The sequence below is a fragment of the Bos taurus genome, chromosome 6, assembly GCF_002263795.3.
Source record: "Bos taurus isolate L1 Dominette 01449 registration number 42190680 breed Hereford chromosome 6, ARS-UCD2.0, whole genome shotgun sequence".
Taxonomy (NCBI): Eukaryota; Metazoa; Chordata; class Mammalia; order Artiodactyla; family Bovidae; genus Bos; species Bos taurus.
In genome coordinates this window covers 115,584,009-115,608,579 of record NC_037333.1, presented here as the reverse complement: position 1 = coordinate 115,608,579, position 24,571 = coordinate 115,584,009, and the positions used below count along the sequence as shown (strand labels likewise).

General features: G+C 64.7%; 2 protein-coding genes and 1 non-coding gene across 4 annotated transcripts in view; all 3 read left to right on the top strand.

Annotated features, from left to right (window-relative positions):
• Positions 1-8,149, top strand: part of HTT (huntingtin) — a 123,716-nt gene extending 115,567 nt beyond the window's left edge. For both annotated transcript variants that reach the window (XM_024993718.2, XM_002688430.6), the window contains 11 exons: positions 41-123; positions 537-664; positions 764-893; positions 2,274-2,429; positions 3,527-3,717; positions 3,957-4,071; positions 4,185-4,398; positions 4,681-4,786; positions 6,241-6,403; positions 6,488-6,648; positions 7,394-8,149. In XM_024993718.2, coding sequence (XP_024849486.1) covers positions 41-123; positions 537-664; positions 764-893; positions 2,274-2,429; positions 3,527-3,717; positions 3,957-4,071; positions 4,185-4,398; positions 4,681-4,786; positions 6,241-6,403; positions 6,488-6,648; positions 7,394-7,607 — 1,661 coding nt within the window. In that variant the 3' untranslated portion in view covers positions 7,608-8,149. The remainder of the gene's footprint in view (positions 1-40; positions 124-536; positions 665-763; positions 894-2,273; positions 2,430-3,526; positions 3,718-3,956; positions 4,072-4,184; positions 4,399-4,680; positions 4,787-6,240; positions 6,404-6,487; positions 6,649-7,393) is intronic.
• On the top strand, positions 5,320-5,386 carry MIR2451 (microRNA mir-2451). Its single transcript, NR_031195.1, has one exon. It is a non-coding gene; the product is annotated as a microRNA mir-2451 (primary transcript).
• On the top strand, positions 6,655-23,668 carry MSANTD1 (Myb/SANT DNA binding domain containing 1). Its single transcript, XM_005208263.2, has 5 exons — positions 6,655-7,126; positions 12,739-12,824; positions 17,287-17,551; positions 21,030-21,305; positions 22,755-23,668. The coding sequence occupies exons 2-5, from the start codon at positions 12,809-12,811 to the stop codon at positions 22,993-22,995; spliced, it is 798 nt and encodes a 265-aa protein (XP_005208320.1). The 5' UTR covers positions 6,655-7,126; positions 12,739-12,808; the 3' UTR covers positions 22,996-23,668.
• The last annotated feature ends 903 nt before the right edge of the window (positions 23,669-24,571 follow it).

Sequence of the window (24,571 nt, the reverse complement as noted above, 5' to 3'; positions counted from 1 at the left end):
TTCCCCACTAGGGGGACACTCATGCGTCCTTGCCCCGCAGGTGCTCTCATCAGCCATGACAAGCTGCTGCTGCAGCTCAACCCCGAGCGTGAGCTGGGGGACATGAGCTACAAGCTTGGCCAGGTCAGTGCCCGGAGGGTGGCCAGCAGGACTGGTTCCTCCCCAACACCCCCCCTCTCCAGAGCTAGCTGACTGTCCTCTGCATGTGTAGGGGGCTTTGTTACGTCATTCAGAAACACGGGCCCACACGTGTTGTCTGGTGAGAGGACCGGTTTTGAATAGAGATCCCACCTTGTCGTTCCGTTTTGTGTCAAGACCTCACCCTGACGTCTCTCAGTAGCCAAGTTTCCTTTCTTCTTTTTCAACATTCCCTTTCTTAGCGCCTCTTCACCTCAGCTGCTCCCGGGGCTCATTCTTAATCCCCGAACCCCTGGGGGTCTGACCAGCCCTGACTGGGGATGGGGGTTGGTGCTCGCTTCAGGGACCCCAGGCGGGCCCGGCGCCTGAGCACCGCCCCCGTCCCGTGTCCCCTGAAGGTGTCCATCCACTCGGTGTGGCTGGGGAACAGCATCACGCCCTTGCGAGAGGAGGAGTGGGACGAGGAGGAGGAGGAGACCGAGGCCCCGGCACCGTCGTCCCCGCCCACATCTCCGATCAACTCCAGGTTCCCTCCGCCTTCTGTCCAAGCGAGCGGGAGCTCCGTCCAGTCCCTTGTTTGGGGGCCTCTTGATGAACCTCTCATCTCTTTTGGGGGAAATTGCAGGAAACACCGGGCTGGAGTCGACATCCACTCCTGTTCGCAGTTTTTGCTTGAGTTGTACAGTCGCTGGATCCTGCCGTCGAGTTCCGCCAGGAGGACCCCCGTCACCCTGATCAGCGAGGTAGTGCGCTCGGTGAGTGGCGTGCCCGCCCCTGTGGTACCCGGGGCCCGTGCGGAGACACCGGAAGGTTGTGGTGCTTCTCAGGCCAGGGGAGGGCCGACTCCACGCACAGTGCCAGGCAGGCACGCCCCAGCCCAGTGGCCGCATCGTGGAGTCGGCACGGGACCGCCTGTCCTCACAGCGCTGTCTCCTCAGGCCTGTGACAGACATACCCCCCCAGCAGCCAAGCACCTATCTGGGCGGTTGTTGTCCGGGGGTTGGCCTCAGAGTCCTTCATGTCCAGGAGCCCCAAGGGGCCGCCAGGGAGTGTAGCTTCCTATGAGCAGCACCCGTCAGTCCTCGCAGCGTTGAAGTCACACCTGAGAGCTTTGAAAAGTCACTCACTCGGTGCCGGCTTGTCACCTGGGTTTCGTCCGGAAGGAGGGCTGCCCGGGACTGGATCCATCGCGTTAGCTATTTCTGTTCTTTTGACCTAAAGGTGTCTCCTTTCGGGAGTGACTTGTTTTTTTTTAAACCTGTTTTTCTCAGTATTCCTTTAAAGGTTTCTACAGATTGTCTGATATTTGGTCAAGTTGATATTTTTAAAAACTTCACTTTTAACTTGTAAGTTGCAAATTGATTTTTATTAAAGAGGTCAACAAACTACAAGTACTGCTAAAGATCTTAAAAAAAACAAGTTGCTAGAAATTCTTGGTGGTCCAGTGGTTAGGACTCAGCACTGCTGTGGGCCCAGATTTGATTCCACAAACCACATGGCATGACCAAAAAAAAAAAAAAAATTGTCTATTTAAAAATGATAACTTAAAAGTTTTTAGTTGCTTTGCATCCAGCATCTGGCTCATCAGCAGTCCCTGGGTTCTCACAGCTCCTGTGTATTCAGTCTGTTAACATCAGGTGACTTCTGGGAAACAACGCTGTGCCTGTGTGCGGGAGGGCACAGGAGAGAGGGGCAGGTCGGGTCAGCGTTGCTACAAAAGTGTTTGACCTTGTGACCTCGAGAGGCCTGCGTGCCTCCACGGGTGGCCTGAAGTCCTGCCGGCTAAGTTGTTCAGCTGCCAGGGTCCCTGAAGACCAGCCAGCCCCCGCTTCCAACACACTCCCGGTGCTCGGGGGGCTTCCACCTGATCAGAGCCCATCTTCAGATGTCACACGAGAAACTGGAGACTCTGGGGAGACAGAAGGAATCGGTGCCAAAGCATTGACTTCTGAGCCAGGCACCTGCTTCTCCTTCGCGGCTTTGAGACCTGGGCTGGCAGTGGCCGCAGTGTGTGAGCCCGGCTCCAGGGAGGCCGCGGGCACCCTTCTCTCCTGGGCCCAGGCTCTGGTGCAGGTTCTGCTCAGGGTGTGGAGCCCAGAGTGACCCGCCCCCTCCCACCACGTGTCCGTCTCCAGCTCCTCGTGGTCTCGGACTTGTTCACTGAGCGCAGCCAGTTTGAGACGATGTACCTGACGCTGACGGAGCTGCGGAAGGTACACCCCTCGGAAGACGAGATTCTTCTGCAGTACCTGGTGCCCGCCACCTGCAAAGCAGCCGCTGTCCTCGGGATGGTGAGCGGAGGGCGTGCGGGGCCTCAGCCGCGGGAGGAGGGGCCCCACGTCACTGCAGAGCGTGGGGTGCCAGCCGGGCCTCTAGTGGGGCTCCCGTGGCCCTGGGTCCTGAGGTGGTGCGATGCCTCCTCCAGGGGCTCGGCTGTGCCCTAGGGGGCACGAGGCCAGGTCCTCCCCCTTGAGAACGCATCCGCCCCCTGCAGTGCCCTGCAGCACCGTCCAAGGGGCGGGATGATGAGTCCCCTGGCTTCTGCTGTTCGAAGCCCAAGTGGGGCCCCCTGGGTTGCTGCGGGAGCTGGAGGCAGCTAGACTGGAGGCCTGAGGGGTCCTTTTGTCTCAGCGGGGAGTTTCGCTGCTGGCTCGTTCTCACGGTAATTGTGCTCAGGCCTGAATCCCCAAGGCTAAGCTGTGTTGTCTATAAATGGAATGAGTAACGCTTTCAAGAAGAGGCTTGGACGGGTCGGCCTGGGGTGAACCCCCGCTGGTGGGGGGCAGCACTGCTTCCCCCAGGACAGGGACACGCTGCTGGGACGGGACCCTGTCCTCTGTGGCTGTACCCACGCAGCCCGGCCGCGGAGTTCTCAAGCTCTGCTTTTCTCCAGACTTCCCCAGGTTATGAAAGCTGCCCCCGCGGGCTCTGCTGGTGGTTGGCGGTCTTCGGTGTGGGTGGGAGGAAGGGAGTCCTCTGCAGTGTCAGCTTCGCGGGGACCACAGGGCAGAGTTCCCGGGGGCTGAGGGGTAGTCAGACAGCCTCTGAGGCTTTTGCAGAGTGAGACAAGGCCCTCAGCCAGCAGTGGTTGCTTGTCCCTGGGTGGGGTGATCTGTCCCCAGGGAAGTCCGTCACAGACTCAGGGCTGGGGTTCTTCCCAGGGCCGGCCTCGTGGGTCCCTGTGTCACTCACACACTGAACTCCAGCCCCAGGAGAAGGGTGTGAGCACAGATGTGACATGGAGGCTCAGGGAGCCCTGACTCATAGGGGTGCTGGGGGCCCCCGCGACACCCCAGCCCTGCACGCAGGCCCCTGTGGCGTGAGGCCAGCCTCCCGGGCCTCCCCTGGGGTATGGGCCCTGCCCAGCCCGCCGTGTGCTTGTGCCCAGGACAAGGCTGTGGCGGAACCGGTCAGCCGGCTGCTGGAGAGCGCGCTCCGGAGCAGCCACCTGCCCAGCACGATGGGTGCCCTGCACGGCGTCCTGTACGTGCTGGAGTGCGACCTCCTGGATGACACCGCCAAGCAGCTCGTCCCTGTCGTCACCGACTACCTCCTCTCCAACCTCCAGGGTAGAGCCCAGTGAGTGGGCGTGGCCGGCCTCCCACCGCGGTCTCCCGGGTTCGTCCGATGGGGTGGGGGGTGGGGGTGCCTGTGAGAAGTGCGCGTACAGCAGACCCTGGCTGAGGCGCCAGCAGGGGCCCACGTGGGTGCCCTCCTCACAGGGACGCTGGCTGAGTCCCTGAGACAGGAGGCCAGCGCGCAGTGCTGGCAGACAGCGCGGCGGGCGTGTCGCTCACCTGGCTGCGTATCGGTTTCAGCTGCGTGAGCGTGCACAGCCAGCAGCACGTGCTGGTGATGTGCGCCACGGCCTTCTACCTGATCGAGAACTACCCGCTGGACGTGGGCCCGGACTTCTCGGCCTCCGTCATACAGGTGAGCCAGGCTGGCCCGGGCTGTGCTCTGCGACTGGGGGCTGGGCCGGCAGAGGCTCCCACCAGGGAGGAGGCTGGGCGGCCCTTTGACCCGGAAGCCTTCCCCCCGTGCAGATGTGTGGAGTGATGCTGTCTGGAAGCGAAGAGGCCACCCCGTCCGTCGTCTACCACTGCGTCCTGCGGGGCCTGGAGCGCCTCCTTCTCTCCGAGCAGCTCTCCCGGCTAGACGCAGAGTCCCTGGTCAAGCTGAGCGTGGACCGGGTGAATGTGCACAGCCCGCACCGCGCCATGGCGGCCCTGGGCCTCATGCTCACCTGCATGTACACAGGTGAGCCCGATACGCGGGTGCCCCTGGGCTCCAGACGCAGGGCTTCTGCGGGGCCCTCCAGTTCTCTGGGCCACCAAGCTGCGTGGGGTCAGAGCCCCGTCTGGGAGCGGTTCTCAGTCTGACCCCTGTGCCCTGTGTCTCGGCTGGGCCCTGGGGGCCGGGCCCCCGCCCCCCGGTATCAGACCATCAGGAGGAGTTCGTAAACTCCTGTGTGAGCTCCAGGCCCGCTTCCCAGAACCATCCAGTTTTACAAACCAGCGGCACAAAACGGCTCTGTTCCAGGAAAGGAGAAAGTCAGTCCAGGCCGAGCCTCCGAGCCCAGCACTGCCGCCCCCGACAGCGAGTCCGTGATCGTGGCCATGGAGCGGGTGTCTGTCCTCTTTGACAGGTGAGCACAAGCCCGCCTGCCCGCAGCTGGGGGCGGCCTGCTCCCGCCTGGGCCCCGGGCTCTGTGCCGCGGGCCGTCCTGGCACCCAGCGCCCGGGTTTGGGCTCAGGTGGCTCAGGGCTGTCCCAAGTGCTGCCCAGGTCCTGGTGGCGAGGGGCAGTGTGGCGGTGTCGGGGGCCTTTGAGGAGACGGCCTGGAGCCTGCTTGGAGACCGAAGCGACTGTCTGAGCTGCCACCTGTAGAGAAGGGCCTGGGGGCTGCGCTAGCAGCGGCTCGGGAGGAGGCCGCCCTCGTGAAAAGGAGGCTGCTCTCGTGGCCCTTGGACAGCCTTACGAGCAGGCAGCATCCTTGAGAGCCTGTGATGACGGCCTGCCTCCACATGTGTGCCCTGGGGTCCAGGACGGCTTGGGGGCCTCGTCCGGCTCTGCCCTGGGCCTCTCAGGCCATGTTTGTGGCCTCAGGGAAGCTGGCTCTGCTCTGCGCCCCTCAGCTCTGGTCAGCTCTGGTCAGCAGGTGACCATCCGGGTGCTCACGAGAGCACTCTCCACAGAACCTTCTCCAGGCGTGCTCTGGCCGGATGAGGTGCTCTGGAGAGTGGACTGAGCATGCTACGCCCTCGTTGCCCATTTCAGCGCACGTCCTCAGTCCCGCGCTCACACTCACCAAGCCCGGGGGCATGCAGGGCGCCCACGCTTAGCCCCACCCGCGGGGGCTCATGTGCCAGGCGTGCTGCGAGATGAGCACGTCCGCCCATGCAGGGCCGGCATTCAGCCTGGCCACGCTCGCACGTGTGGGGGACGCTGGGTCGACAGCGCTGACTCTCCCTTGCGGGTCTCACGCCTGCGGGTCACGGCTGGCATTTGCAGGCAGGTGGAGTGGGCACACCGGGCTGGTTTCCAGGTCCCTTCCGGTGCTTCTCAGTCACAGGCGCCTGTTTGATTGGTTCTGGGGGCCACCCCCACGGGCTCCAGGGTGTGACGCGCTGGCCCCTCGTGTGTGCTGGTGCAGAGGACCCACTTCCGCACCCCCGAGGCCTGTGTGTGCTCAGCTTCCTGCAGGTGGGGCTTGCACGCGGAACACATGGACATGGAGGGCCAGCGGAGGTGTGCCGATGGCCAGTAGCCTGAGTAGCCTGCTGGCTGCCCCTTGGCCCTGGGAGGGCCTTGTGCCAGGGACCAGCCACGGGTCTGCTGAGGGCAGGCAGCCAAGAGCACTGGGGCAGGGAAGAGGGCCTGCCACGAAGAGGGCCTGGCAGGGCGCTGATGGGTTCCAGGGGCACAGGCGCGCTTGAGGGCCTCAGGAGGACGCTGGTCTGTCACAAGGGGCTGTGGCATGCCGTGATGTCACCGCCCTAGCCATCTTTGCTGCTACTTCAGCATGCCAGCCGGATCAGGAGCCCCCGGGCTGGGGAGTGTGGGCGAGACGGGCTCTGATCCACGCTCCCCCCCACCACAGGATCCGGAAGGGGTTCCCCTGCGAAGCCCGCGTGGTGGCACGCGTCCTGCCCCAGTTCCTGGACGACTTCTTCCCGCCCCAGGACGTCATGAACAAGGTCATCGGCGAGTTCCTGTCCAGCCAGCAGCCATACCCGCAGTTCATGGCCACCGTCGTGTACCAGGTGAGGGGCCGGGGCAGGGCGCCCAGACCAGGCCCCGGGCCCCCAGCTCCCCCCGGCCGGCGCTGATGGGGTGGCCTCTCGCAGGTGTTCCAGACGCTGCACGGCGCGGGGCAATCGCCCATGGTGCGGGACTGGGTCATGCTGTCCCTCTCCAACTTCACGCAGCGGAGCCCAGTCGCCATGGCCATGTGGAGTCTCTCCTGCTTCTTCGTCAGCGCGTCCACCAGCCCGTGGGTCTCGGCGATGTATCCTTGCCTGGTTCTGGGCCCCGGGCAGCCCTGCCGTCCCGTCAGCACCCTGGTTGACATTTGCGTCAGCGTTTTGGAAGCCCACGTTCAGTAGGGAGCCCAGGTGTCAGGGTGATGCGTCCCTTAAACCCCAAGAGAGTGAGGCACAGACCAAGAAACAGGAGCCCGTGGTTCCCTGCGCCGAGTGGCCGCGCAGCAGGGAGGCCCCCAGAGGAGCCCCCATGGCTGCCTGCGGGCCTGTCAGCTGGGCGGGCCGCTCACGCTGCTTCTCATTAGCCCTTGTCACGTGCTGTGTATCACTCCTGGGCAAACGCTGAAGTCAGTGAAGATCCAGTTCCCGCCCCCAACACGCTGGCTGCCAAAAGGGGATGGCCCCTCCCATCAGCCTTCCCCAGACAGACCGCAGAGCCTTGGAGCGGAGAGCGGCCTGGCCGGGCGGCATGGCTCTGTGCTGGGTGTGCGGGAACCAGGCCAGGTAAGCCCTGCGTGAGGGGCGGCCCCGCGGGGCGGGGGCTCCAACTCCCCGGGCGGAGCCTCTGGCTCAAGGGGCCAGACCCAGACAGGAGGCAGCTGCCGCCCAGCCCTGGGCCGCTGCTTTTGCGGCTTTGGGGAGCCCCCCCGGTGCTTCCGCTGTCCGCAGGCCTGTGTCGGGGCCGGAGCCCTGGGGGAGGCAAGAACCCCCGGGAGCACAGGAACAGGTTTCCCCAAGCTTGCCGTCTTGCGCCCTTAACTGGCCGGCCAGCCTCCCGCACGTTGTGAGCAGGATGGGCAAGCTGGAGCAGGTGGACGTGAACCTCTTCTGCCTGGTGGCCACGGACTTCTACCGACACCAGATAGAGGAGGAGCTCGACCGCAGGGCCTTCCAGTCCGTGTTCGAGGTGGTCGCCGTGCCCGGAAACCCATACCACCGCCTGCTGGCTTGTCTGCGGAGCGTCCAGAAGGCCGCTGCATGCTGAGTGCCCATGCGGGTGGCGACGAGGTGGCCCCTGGACCGCGGGGCCCAGCCTGTGCCAGGCAGCAGGCAGCATGGGCTTCTCTCCGGGGAGCCAGGGGGCGGGCGTCCCGCCACGTGGTGGCGAAGCTGCGTGCAGGGCACACGCGGTAACGTTTGGGGTTGAGCCTGAGTCCTCTCGGGGCGGGAGCTGCTGTGGCGGGCCTCGGACTGGAGCTGGTGTAGGAGCCAGCCGCCCGCTCTTTACACCCTCCTCCCGTCCAGCGCTCGGCTGTCACCAGGTCCCAGCCGCTCCTGCCCGGGGGGCAGGATTCCTCTGCTCTTGCCAGCGAGCCATGAGCCCTCCGCTGTCCCGCAGGCGGGAGGGGACGCCACAGGCTCCGAGATGCGGAGTCCTGGGGTGTCTCGGGCTTCCGCAGGGCACGCATGCCGGGTCTGGCCAGGCGGGGGGGCTGGGAGTGCGACAGTTTGCACTGTCCTTCCCGTCTCTGTCTTCTCAGGATTTAAAGTTTAATTCTATCAGTAAAGAGATTAATTTTAAGGTAACTTTCTACGCCCGTGTACAGTCTGTGCATCGCCAGGTCAGCACTGCATGTCACAGTCTCTGAGCAGGTGGACGGGGTCTGTCCTCCCCGCCACCCGCGGGGTTGGCTGGCTGGCAGCCCTAAGCCTCCACCATGCCACCCTCTTTTATAAGAGTTCCCGTTTGGAGTTCAGGGCAGTTCTGCTGTGCTGGTCAGGAGTCCTTGCTCTGCTGAGGCGGGGAAGGTGCCCACCTGGCTGTCCTGGCTGTGCATGGTCGGCTCCGGGCACGGGCCACTCTCTGGCGGTGACAGCATGTGGGCAGTTAGCCAAGCAGGCCAGCCCCCTGCGCCTGCCCTGACCTGGGCTCTGGCCTGCCCGGGGCTGGCTGGCAGGTGTTGGCGTCCAGGCCTGTGTCCCTCCTGCGTCATGGGCCCAGCCACTCACTGGCCGGGAGCCCCGAGGGCACAGCAGCTTACTGTGTCAGGAGCAGAGCACGGTGTCCCAGCGGCTGGTCAAGGAAGACCCCAGCGCCACCTCGCCCCTCGGTCCATCAGCGGGGCCTCCTTTCAGCTCGGGAGAGCACAGGTCTGTGCTCGCGGGGCCAGTGCTGGGCAGGGGGCGCCGGGCACAACCGCCACCCCTACTCCAGGCCCTGGCCCAGCTTGTTCCTGGACCCAGAGCAGTTCAGTGGAGTGTGCGTGGCCGGGGGCTGGCGGAGCCCTTCCAGGCGGCTCTATAGGGCCGCGGGGCAGCCGGCCCTGTGGTCAGCGGCACGACACGCAGCTTGGTCAGGAGCTCAGGTGCGTCCAGTTGGGCGTCTCCTCGGCAAGCGGGGCTGACATGCAGCCGTCGTCCAGGGTCTGTAGGGGGAGGAGGCCTCAGGTGCACCTCACGCCTGTCTCTGCGGCACACCGCCCGCTGCACACACCTCCTATGGGTGCAGGCCCCAGCCCCCACCCCCGGAGCCAGGCAGTTTGGGGCCAGCCAGGGTCAGCGTGCGCAGGGAGCCCCTCCTCAGAGCTGCCCTTGTATCCGGGCGCCCTGCAGAGGGCCCAGTAGTGTGAGCGGTGGACGTGGGTCAGAAGCCGGCCAGGGCCTTGAGGGCGGAGCTCCGACTCCACAGAAGTGACGTCCCTGCTCCCCTGCCTCTCACTTGGGCTCATCCTCACCGTGGCAGGCGCAAGCCTGCTGGAGTGACCATGAACACGGGGAGTTCTGGAACTGCTGCCCTCACCCGCAGGGTCCCTTCAGCACCTCCAAGGCAGACGTGTCGCAGGCCCGTGCTGTCTGCGCTTAGGTGTTTGCACTTGTTAGAGACAGCCTGTGAGCGTGGAGCGGGGGGCCGGTCCCCTTCGGAGTCCGAGCGCCAGGCACAGCTGGGCGAGGGCCTGCCTGGGTTTCCCACGTGACTGTCAGCACTCAGCGAGGAGCTGCAGCCAGCTCTGGCCATCGGTGCCACCCAGAGACCCGCTGGCTTGCCCCAGGGTGGGTGCCAGTGCTCGGGGAGGTCACTATCCATGGAGGAGGGTACATGTGTGGGGGTGTGCACCTGTGTCTCCATCCGGGCCTCTGAGGGCGGCCAACAGGTCTCTGCAGAAGCTGACCTTACTCAGACCTGCCCCACAGGGTGGGCCGCGTGGCTGAGACGTCTGAGAGATGGGCCCGCTTGTCAGCTGTCTGAGAGGGACCGAGTGGACTAAAGTCTGCGTCTGGCAGCAGTCACCTCACCACCCCAGACTGTGTGGAAAGGGTCGTTAGGGGGCGGCGAGGATGCGGTTTGTTTTCCTGCTGGTGACACAGGGAAGATTTGAGCGAAACCAGGGTGTTGGTGGGCGAGGTGCTTGTGCGTCTTATCCTATGGGTCCTGTGGCGGCCCCACTGAGCTGGGCAGGGGGAGGGGGTGTTTCCAGGTGCCCTTCCCCGCTGTCCCCTCGCCTTCCTACAGCACACGCATCCTCCTGGGAGGCGAGGATGGTGTTGGGATTCTCCGGACACCCGGCATGTAGCACCCAACCCCACTTGTGGCCGGGTGTCACTGCCGAGCCCAGGGGTGCAGGCAGCTCACCGCGGGTTAGCAGAGCTGCCCACGGCCGTCTTGGGGAAGCCCCTCCGGGCCGTTCAGCATGGTTACTCTTTTGTGGTTTGGAGGAGTGCACTTGCTCCCTCTCGGTGCCATGGGCGTCTCTTCCTGGCGCGTGACCTTGCTTTGCCTTTTGTCCCCCTCTGCGTTGTGCCCGAAACGGTAGGTCCTGGCGAGGGTGATGCTCGGTGGTCCTGCACGCTGGAGTGACGGCGGGGGTGCAAGAACCACCTTGAAGGTCACTGACGCTCCCCGGAGAGCTTGGGGTGGCCCCACCTGGAGGGGACCGCCCCCCGGCCCCCCCCCGCCCCTCCCCGCTGCCTGGTGCCACAGGCCTGGGCTCAGCGGGGGAGCCCGGGGGCTGGGCTCAGGCGGGGGCAGCCACGGAGGGGCCTGTGCGTCTGGCACTCAGTCATGCTGCCGAAGGAGCCCCTGGCCCCCGACAGTCGCTGCAGCTGTCTTGCTGCAGGCGGGTGGCCGCTGGCCTAGAGGAGTGTAGCATCAGGGACCTTCCGCAGGGGGTGGGCTCAGCACGCTCCACGGGTGACCGTCCTCCAGCAGGATTGGAGCCCACGCTGTCCACCGCCAGGGTCCCCACCATGCACACACCGGGCACCCACAGGGCTGTGATGGATGCATCCCGGAGCCTGGCCCAGGCTTGTCTGTGAGAAGAGAGCGAAGCTCTGACATGAGATGTATATTTTAATTTTTTAAACGGCTACAAATACTGTACATATGAATTAAAAGAAAAAAAAGTAAATTGCCGTGTGAGGCCTGCTTTGCTTATGGGGAACCTTGCCCCCGCAGGGGGCGGCAGACCACACCAGCAGGAGCCCAGCGCTATGGGACCCAGGTGCTGGGTATTGCGGGGACGGGGGCAGCCCCCCACCAGTGCCCGAGGCTGCAGAGGCTGCGGTGGTTATGTCGAATCCCTGTAGGGGCCGTGTGGTTTCGCCCCAGGCCCCAGCTTGGAGGGGTGGTCACAGCGGGCACAGGTCCTGGGGGCTCACATGGGGCCTGTGACCTGACCTTGGAGCCCCTCGTGGCCCTGCTGCCCCTGTCGCCTCACTGGCTACCGGCCCCCGTGCCCTGGGACCGAGTGGTGAGGCTGCCCCGTCCATCTGAGCTGGTATGTTCTTCCCGCTGGAAACACCAGCTCCTCCAGGAATCCTCTCCAGTCAGCTGCGCGGGCACCAGCCCTCCCAGCCCCTCCTGGGGAGCGCCGGCCGTGCAGGGTCACAGCCCACAGGTTACACCACCTGCGGAGGCAGAGACCCAGGTCATGGACTGCCTGGGATGGGTGCTCCACAGAGTCTGCCGAAGGCTTCCCAGGTCCCAGGGTGTTGGTGGGAGTGGGCAGCCCCCAGCCCAACCACAGCGGGTGCCCAGAGAGAGAGGCAGCGGGCTTAGGAAGCCTGGCCTGTGCCCTGGTCATGGCACGTGTGGGCGCTGCCCTCGTGGTGCTGTTCCAGTGGCCAGGCCGCGAGTGTGTGTGCACCCGTTGTGCGTGTGGGAAGAGGTCAGCTCACAGGCCCGTCTCCCCCAACACGCCGCAGGCCCCAGCAGCCTCCCCTTTGGGAGGGGCTGAGCCCTCCTTGCCCGCCATGGTCTGGGTGAGGCGGCCACGCCCTGGCCTCCGTGTTTAGACGAGGGCCCCAGACGCCCTGGAAGGAAGCGACAACGTCCCGCTCACCCTGTAGCCGCCCAGCACAGGTGCCCTCGGTAGAGGGCAGCCCACCCCCTGCTTCCTGACCTGAACCTGGAAAGCCCTTCTGGGCCCAGGGGTTCTTGGTCCAGCCTCGCCCCTCAGGGTGGCCCGGGCGCTGCTGGAAGGGGCCTCCTGCCAGGGGCCCATGGGCACAGAGGTGGGCTGGCTTTGTGGAGTCACCAAGGCTCCTGGCAGACCACAGGGGTGCCTGGGGTCCCACAAGCCTGGGGGCCTTGCAGTTTGGCCTCTCGCCCAGGATAGCTTATCCCCACTGGCCTTTCGAGCAGGAACCCGGGGGCTACCCAGGTGTGGTCCCCCCTTCCTGGCCACGTCCTCTAGGGCAGGCGTTGCCAAGCCTCCATGCCAAGCTGTGAGCAGATAACCGCCGACTGGGCCTGCACTCGTCCTGGCCCTGGGGCACTCAGGGTAGGGGCGGCCCAGTGTGGTAGAGCCATCGACTCAGGGTTGGGCATGCCCACTGAGGACCGAGAGTTAAGGGTCTGGGCTCCCGTGGGGAGAGGACGGTGCTGCCAGGCGGGTCACTGTGCCCAGCAGAGCCCACCCTCCTGCTCCGCTCGCCCCTGGCCTGGACCCAGCCCCACACCCCCTGTGCTTGCCCACCTCCACCCGGCTGGGGGCCTTAATGCTGCCGTAAGGACTGCCACCTCCTGGGATGGGCCTGGCTCCCTGCCGTCTGCCCCCGGTGAGGTGCTGGAGGCCCCTGAGGGATGCCCCTTCCTGCTTTGGGCCCCTGGAGGGCGCCGGCCTCCCCTGCGTGCCCGGGCCCCTCCCGCTGAGGCCTGACCACCCTTCTCTCTGCAGGTGCTGCTGGACGCCTGGCCCCAGGCCCTCTGCCTCCCTGGCACGCAGAGCCTGAGGGTCCCCACAGGCCATGCAGCTGTGCCAAGGTACGCAGCCCCCGTCCACACCCCACCAAGGGCAGACAGGGCCTTCCCACGGGCTGCCGAGAGCTTGGCCTGCCTCCGTCTCCCCCTGGCTCCCTCTTGTCCTTGCAGGCCAAAGCGAGCGCCCCCCTGCCCCACACCCGAGGCTTTCCAGCACCCCTGAAACCTCAGTGGAGATGCTGGAGCCCAGCCATTTACCCTGCCTCTGCGGGACCCGTCGGCTGGTTGCCAGCAGGGGGTGATCACTGGCCCTGCATACCAGCAGCGCTGCCCCAGGCCCACAGCTGCCCCTGCAGAGGCACTGGGACCTGCTGCCCTGGGGCTGCCCAAGCTGGGCACCTAGGGCGGCAGCGCCTCCTGATGACCACTCCGCAGCCGGGCCAGTATGCCGGCCTGTGCCCTCTCCAAATGCCCCGAGGAGAGGGGAGGGCAGGGAGGGGCCTCGGAGCTGCAGCTGTGCCCTCTGCACCAGCCCATGTCCGGTGGGGTCACTTGTCCAGGCAGGTGTCTGTGAGGACAGGGCTGGGGGTGGTCTGACCAAGCTGTGTCTGTAGTTGGCTGAGGCAGGTTGAAATCCTGAGCTTGGCCTGCCTCCCCTCGGAGCCCTGCCTGGGCGCTGGGGGTTGCTATGAGGCAGACCTGCTCGGCTCTGGGGGTCGGGGTTGAGGGAACATCCACCTGGAGGACAGTCAGGGCTACCCCAGGCTCTGGGGGCAGAGAATCAGCTCTCAGGCCACCTGGTAGGTTAAATCCTTTATCTAAGAGGGGCTTGGGGAGGACTACCTGGAGGAGGTGGGCCTTTCATCCCTCACGCACTCTGCAGACACTACTGAGTGGGCCAGGTGCCTGGTCGAGGGGCGTAGCAGCTGTCAGCCCTCCCGGGAGGTGCTGTGTGGCCAGGCAGGGGTGCCCTGTGTCCCCAGGAAACCTCAGAAGCTGCGACAGGGAGGGGCTCCCACCAGGAGCTGAGGGCAGGGCCAGGTGCTGACCCAGGACACCCTGCTGCCTTCTGCCTCTGCACCCCAAGTTCCGACTGCAGGGAGGAGAGAGCCCCGGGTGGCCCACCCCATCCTGAGCCCTCTCCTCCTTCCAGCTGGGCTTTGGCCCCTCTCTCGGGGTGAGAGGGCAAGCTCTGGACACGGGGAGGTGCAGGGTGAGGTCACCTAGCCAGAGCCTCAGGGACCCAGCCCCCCACCGCCCTGGCCCCGGCCCCAGGCTTGGCTTCCCTGTCCTGGGCGGCTCAGGCCAGGACTCCCCTGTACCCAGCAGGCCTGAGGAGGGCCCTCTGTGCCTGGGGAGGTTTTCAGCTTGCACTCTGTGAGCCCTTCCCCAAGTTCAGCGCCCCCCCAGAACCCTCGCAGCACACTGGCCGGGGGGCAGGACAGGGGCTCTGTGTGGTCATCATAGCCCGGCCAGCAGGTGTGACGTGGAGGTCTGCCCCCAAGATCTTGGGACTGAGCCTCAGTTGAGTCTGGCGGAGGCCTGAGGAGGGGGCTGGCCAGGCCACTTTGTCCAGGGTCGCACTAGGGGGCCTCCCCAGGCCTCCAGGGCACAATGGGAGCGTTTGCCCAGGCAGGCAGCATGGGTTGTGAGACCCTGCCCAGGACCGTGGGCAGAGAAGGCCTGACGTGTCCTTCCCGGGGAGCACAGGTCAGACCCGGCACCGAGCCAGCCTGCCTGGATTCGGAGCCCAGCTTGGCCCCTTGCCCGCAGGGTGGCCTCACCTCTGTCCCTCAGGCTGTTTATCTGCAGAATGGGAATAACAGCAGCGCCAGCCTCCCTCACAAGAATGCCATGAGGGTCAAAGCTGAAAACAGACACACTGCGCTTAGAACAGGGGCCAATGGTCAGCGAGCTCGCATTCTTAAGACTGTTGTCTTTGCAAGTGTTCTTAACCCAGGGTCACACAGCTGGAGGGCAGACAGGAAACGGCTGGCTCACCGGAGGTTCAGTTTGCAGGAGGGAAAATGGGAGGAAGGACCAAAGTGGAACAGCAGGACTTCAGAGCGAAGGTGTTGCCAGAACACGGTTTGGAGAACGAGTAAGAGTTTGCCAGGAAGCCCGAAGGCAAAATCCAGGCCACCGACTGGGAAGGGAGGGGAGAGTTACTTGAGGTCAGTCTTTCAGAGTCCATAGCTTTACTCAGCAAGGCTTCACCAAGGCCTTTTCTGTGGGGTCCTGGGGGTACAGGGAGCACCCCACCGAGCCCCGTACACAAGGCAGGTCTGGGTGCAGATGGTCCGGCTGCAGGACGGGTGGGAATACGCTGTTGTCCAAATCTCGGCACTCTGTGCACCAATGCCGAACAGAAACGTGGAGACAGAGTCTCAGAGGAGAAGGAAAGGGTGGCTTTACTTCTCCAGGCAAAGCTAGTCAAACAGGAGGGAGGGGCAGGGCGCACCCTCTGAAAGAATGGCACAGACCGAGGACACAACATAAGCTGATTAGAGTCGAGTGGGTCCAAGGTGGCAGACAAGTCAACTTCAGCTAGACCCCGATCCTCCGTCCACTCTCTCTGTAACATCCGCAAGCGAAACGACACACCCAGAGGCACCATGGCAGTCCCAGGGCTGACCCTCAGAGACCGAAAAGTGGGCAGTGGCCCAACTGCTGGAGATCTCCACCGCTTCACCAAAACAGTTGGCACAGTCCTCCCACTCGTTAGCCTGTGAGGACGAGATGGCACGATGGCCTCACCGACTCGATGGACATGAGTCTGAGCAAGCTCTGGGAGTTGGTGATGGACGGGGAGGCCTGGCATGCTGCAGTCCATGGGGCTGCAAAGAGTCAGACACAACTGAGCGACTGAACAACATTAGCCTGTGAAATTACCCAGCTCGTAAAAAACAAAAGTGAAAGTCGCTCAGTCACGTCTGACTCTTGGTGACCCCAAGGACTGTAGCCCGCCAGGCTCCTCTGTCCATGGGATTTTCCAGGCAAGAATACTGGAGTCGGTTGCCATTTCCTTCGCCAGGGGACCTTCCCAACTCAGGAAAAGCTAACCACACGACATTGCGAGGCTGCTTGCCCTCTGCGTCAGCCCACACTCTGTGGAGTGTTTCTCTCTGAATAAATCCGCTTCTTCCTTATCACTTTGTCTCTCGCTGAATTCCTTCTGCAATGAGACATCAGAGACCTGAGCTTCATTAGGTCCTGACATCAGGCCTGTGATCTCAGTTGGCAGAGCACGCGTTGTGGCCGAGTTGGAGTCCCGGCCACTTGGGGTCGAGTCTCCAGCAGGGTTTTGGCCAGGTTTACGTTCCCAGACACGTGGCTTTAAGCCCCAACTGAGGTCAGCGGTTTCACTAGCACCTCAAGGGCTGTGCCCCGCTCCCTGGTGTGTAGGCAGAGGTTATAGTCAGGCAGGGGTCTGTGATAAGGGTCAAGGCAGTAGCAAGTCTTCATTTCTGCTTCTGCAAGTTTTCCAAAAGGCGGGGTTGCTGATGAGCTCACCGTTTGTGCAGGGTCTCCAGTGGTCTGTCTCCTGCTCATCTTGACGGGCCTGTCCTGTCCCTCCTCCGATCAGCAACCGCTCTGCCCTTCGGAATGCGGAGCAGGCCACAGAGTCTTGTCCATCAGGGATGGGGGACAAAAAGGCTCCCATGCCTGGGAGCCCCACAGGGCCCTGCTGTTCATGGCACCATCTGCTCCCAGGTACCCTGTGCCTCGAGCCCTGCGCTGGCTCCTCGGCCCGTGCCAAGTCACCCAGGCTACCATGTCGCCCAGGCCGGCAGCCATGCCCCTTGAGGAGGGGAAGAAGCAGACAGTGACCAAGCCAGGGGTCTGCTACAGCTGCTGGTGCCCAGCCTGGTGGTGGTGGCGTTTGTACTGTTAAGTGTGAGCCGTTGGCTGGAGGATGGCCGTGCGTGGGGCATGCGGGCGGGTGGGCGTTGCACACGTGTGTCTCTGCAGGTCCCAAAGCGTGTGTTCCTGTGCCAGTCTCCTGTCTGTCTGTCTGTCCTCCCGTCTCTCTTACTCTGGGTCTCCCTCTCCGCCTCTTACCTCATTCCGTTGCACCCCAGCCCCCCATCTTGGGCCCTCCCTGGGCCCCTGGCAGAGTGGGGCCTGGCCACCCGAGCCCAATCTTCCCAGCAGAGGGGCCTCACTCAGTGGCCCCGGGCCGGCCAGCCTGGCGGCCAGGCCGGGGTTGGGAGGCAGGGCCGGGCGCCTGGGCCGCCTGTTCTGGGCCTGGCCCGCTCGCTGCAGTATTGATGGCCCGTCAGGGCGGCCCCGATTCCTGCGCTTTCAGTTAAAAGGTTTCTGTTGTTGTAGCTTATGCAGTTGCTCTGTTGCTATGGAAACGTGACATCAAAATGACGTTTCCCGTTTAAAAGCTTTTAACTAAATTCCTGCCTGTCAGATGTAGGCCCCATTTTGAGCGAGGAGCTGCCTTCCAGGAGCAGGGCTCCCGCCGCGGTGTGCAGGCCCCGGCGGCCCGCCCCGAGCGCGCTCTTTAACCCCACAGGTGCCCCGGGCATGGCCACGGCCGAGGTACCGGGCTACCTCGTGTCCCCGCAGGCTGAGAAGCACCGGCGGGCCCGCAACTGGACGGACGCTGAGATGCGCGGCCTCATGCTCGTCTGGGAGGAGTTCTTCGACGAGCTGAAGCAGACCAAGCGCAACGCCAAGGTGTACGAGAAGATGGCCAGCAAGCTGCTGGAGATGACGGGCGAGCGCCGGCTGGGCGAGGAGATCAAGATCAAGATCACCAACATGACCTTCCAGTACAGGTAGGCCCGTGGGCAGCGGGCGGCCTGCTGGGTCACGATGGCGGGGGCTTGGGGGGGGTCCCAGCTTTGTGTAGGCAAGAGGGGACCTGTGGGCCCCATGGAGCGGTGCACAGGGAGACCCCCAAGGCCCTGCAGGGTGGAGGGTACTGCTGGCGGCCGGGGGGCAGGATACCCGAGGCTGGGCCGCTAGGCCCCTGAACCCGCTGTCTCCGGTGTCCACTGAGCCCACTGTGGGCACAGCGCTGGCCTCAGGGCTGGGGAGGGGGTGTGGAGGCCCTGAGCACCCAAGAGGGTCCGCGCCTCTACCCCCTCCCCGCCCCACGCTGGGCCCCTACCCTGGCTGCCTCGGGAGGGGCTGGGTCACTGCCAGGCACATGGCTCGGGCGGGGGCAGTTCCAGGCCGTGCCCCGCACCTCAGAGGGCGGGGCCAGGTTTATCTGCCTGGGGTCCCCGGGAGGAGAAGGTCATGGGCAGGTGAGAGGTCATGGGGGTGGAGGGGGTCACGGGTGGGGTGAAGGTCGAGCAGGAGCTGGGCTGCAGTCAGGGAGGCATAGAGAGTGGGCCCTGTGGGCAAGCTGGGCCCACACAGCCCCCAGGAGCCTGTCCGTGTTAGGGGGCTGCCTTCCCAGGAGGACACACGAGGACCCCGCTGGTCCCAGTCCAGGCAGCCCCAGACAGGAGCAGAGGTTAGCCAGGGGGGCGTGGACAGGCCCCTGCAGGTTGGCCTGGGCACCTTGAGCCACACTCTGTGGATGAGAGGATCCCCCTACCCTGCCCCTCCTGGCCTATGGCTCCCAGCCCGTCTGGGGCCTGGGGGTGTGCAGAGACTCCCAGGGCCCTGGACAACTGAAGGCCGCTTCAGTTGCATCAGTTTAACTTTCTCGGTCTTGGAGGAGCCGGTCCTGAGCCTGGCCCGTCCAGAGGCTCATCTCTGACCCGCAGCCTGGCCCCCAGCCAGGCCTCGGGGCAGAGCAGAGGAGGCCGGCCGCTGGGGTAAAGGTGGTCCGAGGCCGGGGCCGAGCCATGTGCCCCCTACCACCCCCGCCACCACCCCGCAGCGCCTGGCAGGGAGGGGGCAGCAGGGCTGGGGTGGGCAGCTTTATGGCCTGCTATCTGACTCCGTGACTCACGGCTCTGATTGGCGTCTGGCCGGGTTATTCATTATTTATCCTGAAAGCCGCCTCCTGAGCCCCAGGGAGGGATCCTCTTCCATTCCTGGAGGGGAGGTGGGCTGAGGCGGCCACAGGAGACGAGGGGGTGGCCGGCGGGGTGGGGCCGCACGCGCATAGCGCTTCACAGTCTTGTGCGCAGCGGCACCTCTCAGCTGCCGTCACCGACGGGCACCAAGGCCCAGAGCAGGAGAGGGCTTCCCCAGGGGCTCAGCGCTGCAGAATCCGCCTGCCGTGCAGGAGACCTGGGTTTGATCCCTGGGTCGGGAAGATCCCCTGGAGGCGGGCATGGAGCCCACTCCAGTATTCTTGCCTGGAGAAGCCCATGGATAGAGGAGCCTGGTGGCTAGTCCATGGGGTCTCACAAAGAGTTGGACACGACTGAAGAGACGGAGTGCGCACGCAGAGGACCTTACAGACCGACACTCTGGCTGGGGGACTGGTTCTTTACCTTCTCCGACACCTCCCCTGACCCCCACCACCCAGAGCTGCCCACAGCCGAGGCTTTAGTTATTTTTTCATGAAAACTTTAAAAAAAAAAAACAAAAACAAAGCCAATCTTTATTTATTTATTGAATGCACCGCCAGCTTGTGGGATCTTAGTTCCTCGACCAGGGATCAAACCTGGGCACTCGTCTGTGGAATTGCGGAGTCCCAACCACAGGACCCCCCAGGGATTCTGGAAACAGTTGATATGCAGGTGGTTGGTGGGATTCCCTGGAGGTCCAGTGGTTAGGACTCGACGCTCTCACTGCTAGGGGCCCAGGTTCAGTCCTGGCTGGGGAGTTAAGATCCCACCAGCTGCTCCGTGTGGCCAAAGTATAAAAACAGATTGTCTGTGAAGGAAGCCTGGGGGTGGCCTGGTTCCAGGGAGTGTGTTTTGCTGGTGTGCTGTGCAGGGGCCCCCTGTAATGGGGCAGGCTTTGTCTCGGGTGGCCAGAGCGGGACCTGGGGGCTTCCGGAGGAGCTGGAGGGGGGCCTGGGACCCGGCACAGCCTTCCGCCCTCCTGCCCTCAGGGAGGTGGAGCAGCCCGTCCTGGCTCCCTGCTGAGGACCCCATGTCCCTCGGCCTCTGCCCCGAGCCGCACACCCCCGCCAGGGCGATGCTTTCAGATGGTCAGCGCATCTCCAGGGACCAGGGTGACCAGTGGCCACGCCCCGGCAGGGACTTGACCTCGGGGCACCCTTTTGGGAGACAGGAGCCACTTTGCGGTGGGGGACCCTGTCACTCAGAGTCCTCCCCAGAGCCGGAGGAGCAAGGACGGGGAATGTGGAGGGGCTGCCAGTGGTGGCCGGGGTTTCGGGAGGCAGAAGGCCCACGCCAACCCCATTGTGGCCCCTTCGCTCGCTGGCCGGGGCCTGCACTATGGCCTCACCTCCCCAGGGACAGCCGAGGCTCAGGGACCGCAGGGCCTGTCTGCAGGGGAGGGCAGGACGCAGGGCCTGGGCGGGCGGGGCCCACCGTAGGCGGGCAGCAGACCCTCCCCGGGGGCGTCAGCGCCCCCCCTCCTGGTACCAAGAACGTCATCTGGACAGCTCGCTGTTCGCCAGGCACCGGGCGTTGTCTGCTCCGGTCTTCCCAGCACAACTTGGATCATCCCCATTTTACTGACACGAGGCTCAGAGAGGTTAATGGACCTGCCTAGGCTCACACAGCGAAGCGGCAGAGATGAGCCGCAGACTCAGAGCCGTGACCACCGAGGCCTGTGCTCGTCCCTCCTGAGCTCCTGCTCCGGGACGTCCTCCTCAGGACACGCCTGTGACCTGACTCATTCTACGTTCGCGTTACAGATTATACCACATCTCACTCCTATGTTGGTATTATACCACATGTGTTCTTATCTCACTCCTATGTTGGTATTATACCACATGTGTTCTTATTATTGCTGACTGACTTATTAAAAAGCGGCATTTGTTCATTGCAGAGAATTTAGAAACTCCAGAAAAGCAAAGAGAGGACTTTAGGGGTCAGCTCGAGACGCCAGCCTGACACCGGGGCCTGTGGGGCCTGCCGACGCCCGCAGCGGCGTAGGGTCCCGAGCCCGACCTCTTTCTGACCCGGTCTCACCTGGCCCACGTTTCCGGGGCGGCCTGTCTGGCTGGGGGTGGCCCACGCCCGTGCCACACGGCCCCCTGGGCCCGGCGCCCGTGTGCAGAGGGGCCGGGCGGGCAGGGCCAGGAGTGGCCCACGCCCGTGCCGCACGGCCCCCTGGGCCCGGCGCCCGCGAGCGCGCCTCTGCAGACGGGCCGGGCGGGCAGGGCCAGGAGCAGCCGTTTCTCACCCTTGGCTCTTGTGTCTCTCGTTTCAGGAAATTAAAATGCATGACAGATAGCGAGTCCGTCCCGCCCGACTGGCCCTATTACCTAGCCATTGATAGGATTCTGGCCAAGGTCCCCGAGTCCTGTGATGGCAAACTGCCGGACGGCCAGCAGCCGGGGCCCTCCACGTCCCAGACCGAGGCGTCCCTGTCGCCGTCTGCTAAGTCCGCCCCTCTGTACTTACCGTATAACCACTGCTCCTACGAAGGCCGCTTCCAGGACGACGGCTCCGACAGCGCCTCCAGCTTACTGTCCCTTAAGTTCAGGTGTGTGTGCGCCCCGCTCCCGCCCCACCGCCCGCCCCCGAGACGGGTCAGGCGGCCGTCCTGGCGGCGGCAGTCTCTGCCACCCAGGGCCGACTGCAGAGGCCTCGGCGGCACACACGCACCTCAGGGGCAGGGAGGCCAGAGACAGGGAGGCAGGTGGGCCGAGGCCTGGGCCATCGAGTTCACTGCCCAAGCGCGTCTCCTGCACCCTCGCTGCTCAGCTGTGTGGAAAGTCCATGATCTCTCTGGGCCTCAGTCTCTGTCTGTAAAATGGGGATAAGTCAGGACCTTCTCTGGCAAAGGCTGGGAGTCAGAGGCGAGCCTCCTGCCCTTTCCTCGGTGTCTGGCTCTCAAGCTCCCCCACCCCAAGCAGACCTCTTCTCCCTGGCCTTGCCAGGCTGGCTGGTCTCTCAAAACCAGGGAGGGGGCATCAGGCTGAGCCTCCACGGTGTCCTTGGAGCCTGGCTGCAGTGGGGGCCCAGCCCCTCTGCCATCCATGGCGTCCTGCCAGCCCTGAGCTGACCCTGCCTCAAGACACCCTCAGACAGGTGTGGTGTGGGGCCAGGGAGCCAGAGGAGGTCACGTTGGGCTGGGCTTTCACTGGTGAATAGAAGTTGGCCATTGGAGAAGAGAACAGGAAGAGTGTACATTTGCGCTTTGGTCCTGCCTCCCCCAAGCTCAGTCTCAAGTCTGTCAGATGGGGGTGGGGTGAGGAAGGCATCTCGGGGGCCCCTCCAGTCTGACACCCAGAATCTGGGGGCTCCTGCTCGGTTGTCCAGCGCCCCTTCCCTGCGGGGGGGTGGTTTCTCAGCAAAGACCTCCCAACAGAATCGCCTTTGTTAGTGGCCGGGCTGGGGTGCAGGGGATCTGCCGCTGGCAGACAGTTGCTTCCGTGGGCTGAGCCTACTTCCCAGACTGACGGCTGCCCGGTGCTGCGCCAGGCCGGGCCGTGGGGCACCTCTCCCTCCAGAGTCCAGGCTGTGCTCTCTGCTCCCAAGGGTGGCTGGGCCACAATCCTGCACAGAAGCAGAGGGCCTAGGCTGGGGACAGGCAGGGCCTGGGGGCGTCTGGCAGCTCCCTGCCACCCCTGGGGGCCCCACTCACAGCAGAGAGATGGGCTTCCTTCAGCCCTGACCCTGGAAGGATTCCTGTCCTGGAGGGGAGCCTGGCCTCTATGGCCCCGCCCTTGGCCTGCTGTCCCCATCTCCTCACCCCAAGGTGTGCTGGCCCCTTCCAGGCTGCCAGGAGGCAGGGGTTCCCCCGTCTGCCAGAGGCTGGCCCCAACTGGTGGTGTCTGCCCTGTAGGCCCTCCCACCCTGCGTTTTCCTCGTCCCTCTGGGTGTCCACTCACCCCACCATGAGTGCACCTTGCCCACCCAGCACAGTGGGTGTGGGAATGCTGTGTGACAAGGAGGGCCCAGCCATTTCCACATCACACTGTCCTTCCAGGTCGGAGGAGCGGCCTGTGAAGAAGCGCAAGGGGCAGGGCGGCCACCTGCAGAGAAAGAAGCTGCGGCTGCTGGAGGCCCTGCTGGAGGAGCAGCGCCGGCTGAGCCGCGCCCTGGAGGAGACATGCCGCGAGGTGCGCCGCGCGCTGGACCAGCACAGCGTCTTGCAGGCCCAGAGCCTGCAGCTGCAGGAGCGAATGATGAGTCTGCTCGAGCGCATCATCGCCAAGTCCGGCGTCTAGGCCGCCCGGGCCCCGCCCCCGGAACGGCCCGGGCCACGCCCCCAGCCTGGGCCCCGCCCCTGACCCGGGCCTCGCCCAGGAAAGGCCCAGGCCTGGGCCCCGCCCCCCGGCCTGGGCCACGCCACAGTCTGGGCCACGCCCCGGAGCTGCCCCGCCTCTGGCCTGGGCCCCGCCCCTGGCCTGGGCCCCGCCCCCGGAACAGCTCCGGCCTGGGCCACGCCCCCTGAACGGCCCCGAGCCCCCGGGCGTGGGACCCCCCGGCGTAAAGCCCCTCCCTGGACACCAGGCCCCTGGACTCAGGGTCACTGCTGGGCGGCTCCCCAGTAAGAACGCCTGGGATCTGCCCTCCGGTATTGTCAGTGTCGACAGTACTGGAAGCGGCTTTTGACGTTAATCGTGTGCTTTTCACAACTTCCTGGGAGCAGGGCTCACGGCTGGGCATGAAGGGAGGCGACCGGCCGTCCCCCGCCCGAAGACGAAGCCGGTGGAGGCGGCTCCGTGGCAGGTGTGCGCGCAGGTGCCCCCTCGCTGGGCCTGCATTGGCCCCGAGACCCCAGGGGGCCGCACGGCCTCTGGTGGCCTTTTATCTACCACCTCACCCCCACTCCGGGACGTGGGGTCTCTGGACCCCCATCGGCAACAGCTCAATAAAAACGATGATCCTGCCCATGCATCCCGCCCTGTGCCATCTATCAACTCGGGAAAGGTGGGAGAGCCCGCTGACCTCAGGAGCTGACACGTGGACGGGCGGGAACACAGACTAGCAGCAGGGTGTGAAAGCGCTGGGAGGGCAGGGCCGCCTGCAGGCCTCGAGGGCCCGGAGGGGCTGGACACAACAGCTGGGGCGCCTGGGGAGCGGACAGCCACCCCAGGGGGAGATGCCTTCCCAGGAGGGAGGGGCTGGGGTGGGGTGCAGGGTCTACAGGCCAGAGAGCCTGTCCAGAGCACCCCACCCCCACCCCCAGTTCCTCCTGAGTCACTGGGCTCAGGTGGCCACTGAAGGGAGGCCCCCAGGGGAGACGAGAGCCGGGCTTCATTCAGAGTCTCACTCGGGACACGGCCGGGGTCGCAGCCACTCCGTAGCTCTGAGAGTGCCGTGCAGACGGGGGAGAGGAAACCCTTCCATGTGACTCTCAGGCAGGCGTCTAGTGAGAAGCGGCAAGTCACAAAGAACAGACAGCTTGGCCACTGGCTGTGGCTTCACCCTGTAGGGAGAGCAAGGTCATTCACACTCTTGCCCAGAGAAAACCTGGGCCAGAAAACCTGTCTGAGGGCCTGCTTGTTTGCACAGAGCGTCTATCACGGTCCTCGGTCCCATGGCCCTGATTCTCTCTCTGGGTCCGTGTGGCTCTGCCCGGTGGAGGGGATCTTTCATGGAATGTCTGCTTCGCCTGGGATGGGCAAGTCACTGCCCTGATCAGCAGGGTTGAGGGGACTCGGGGACTGGGGTTAGTGGCAGGTGACTGTCTAGACCCGCTCCCTCTGGTGCTTTGGGGGGAGGGCCCTGCCCAGAGGCTGCTGCAGACCCCCTGGTGTGATGGCCACCAGCACACCGGATCCTCCCGTGACCCTTGAG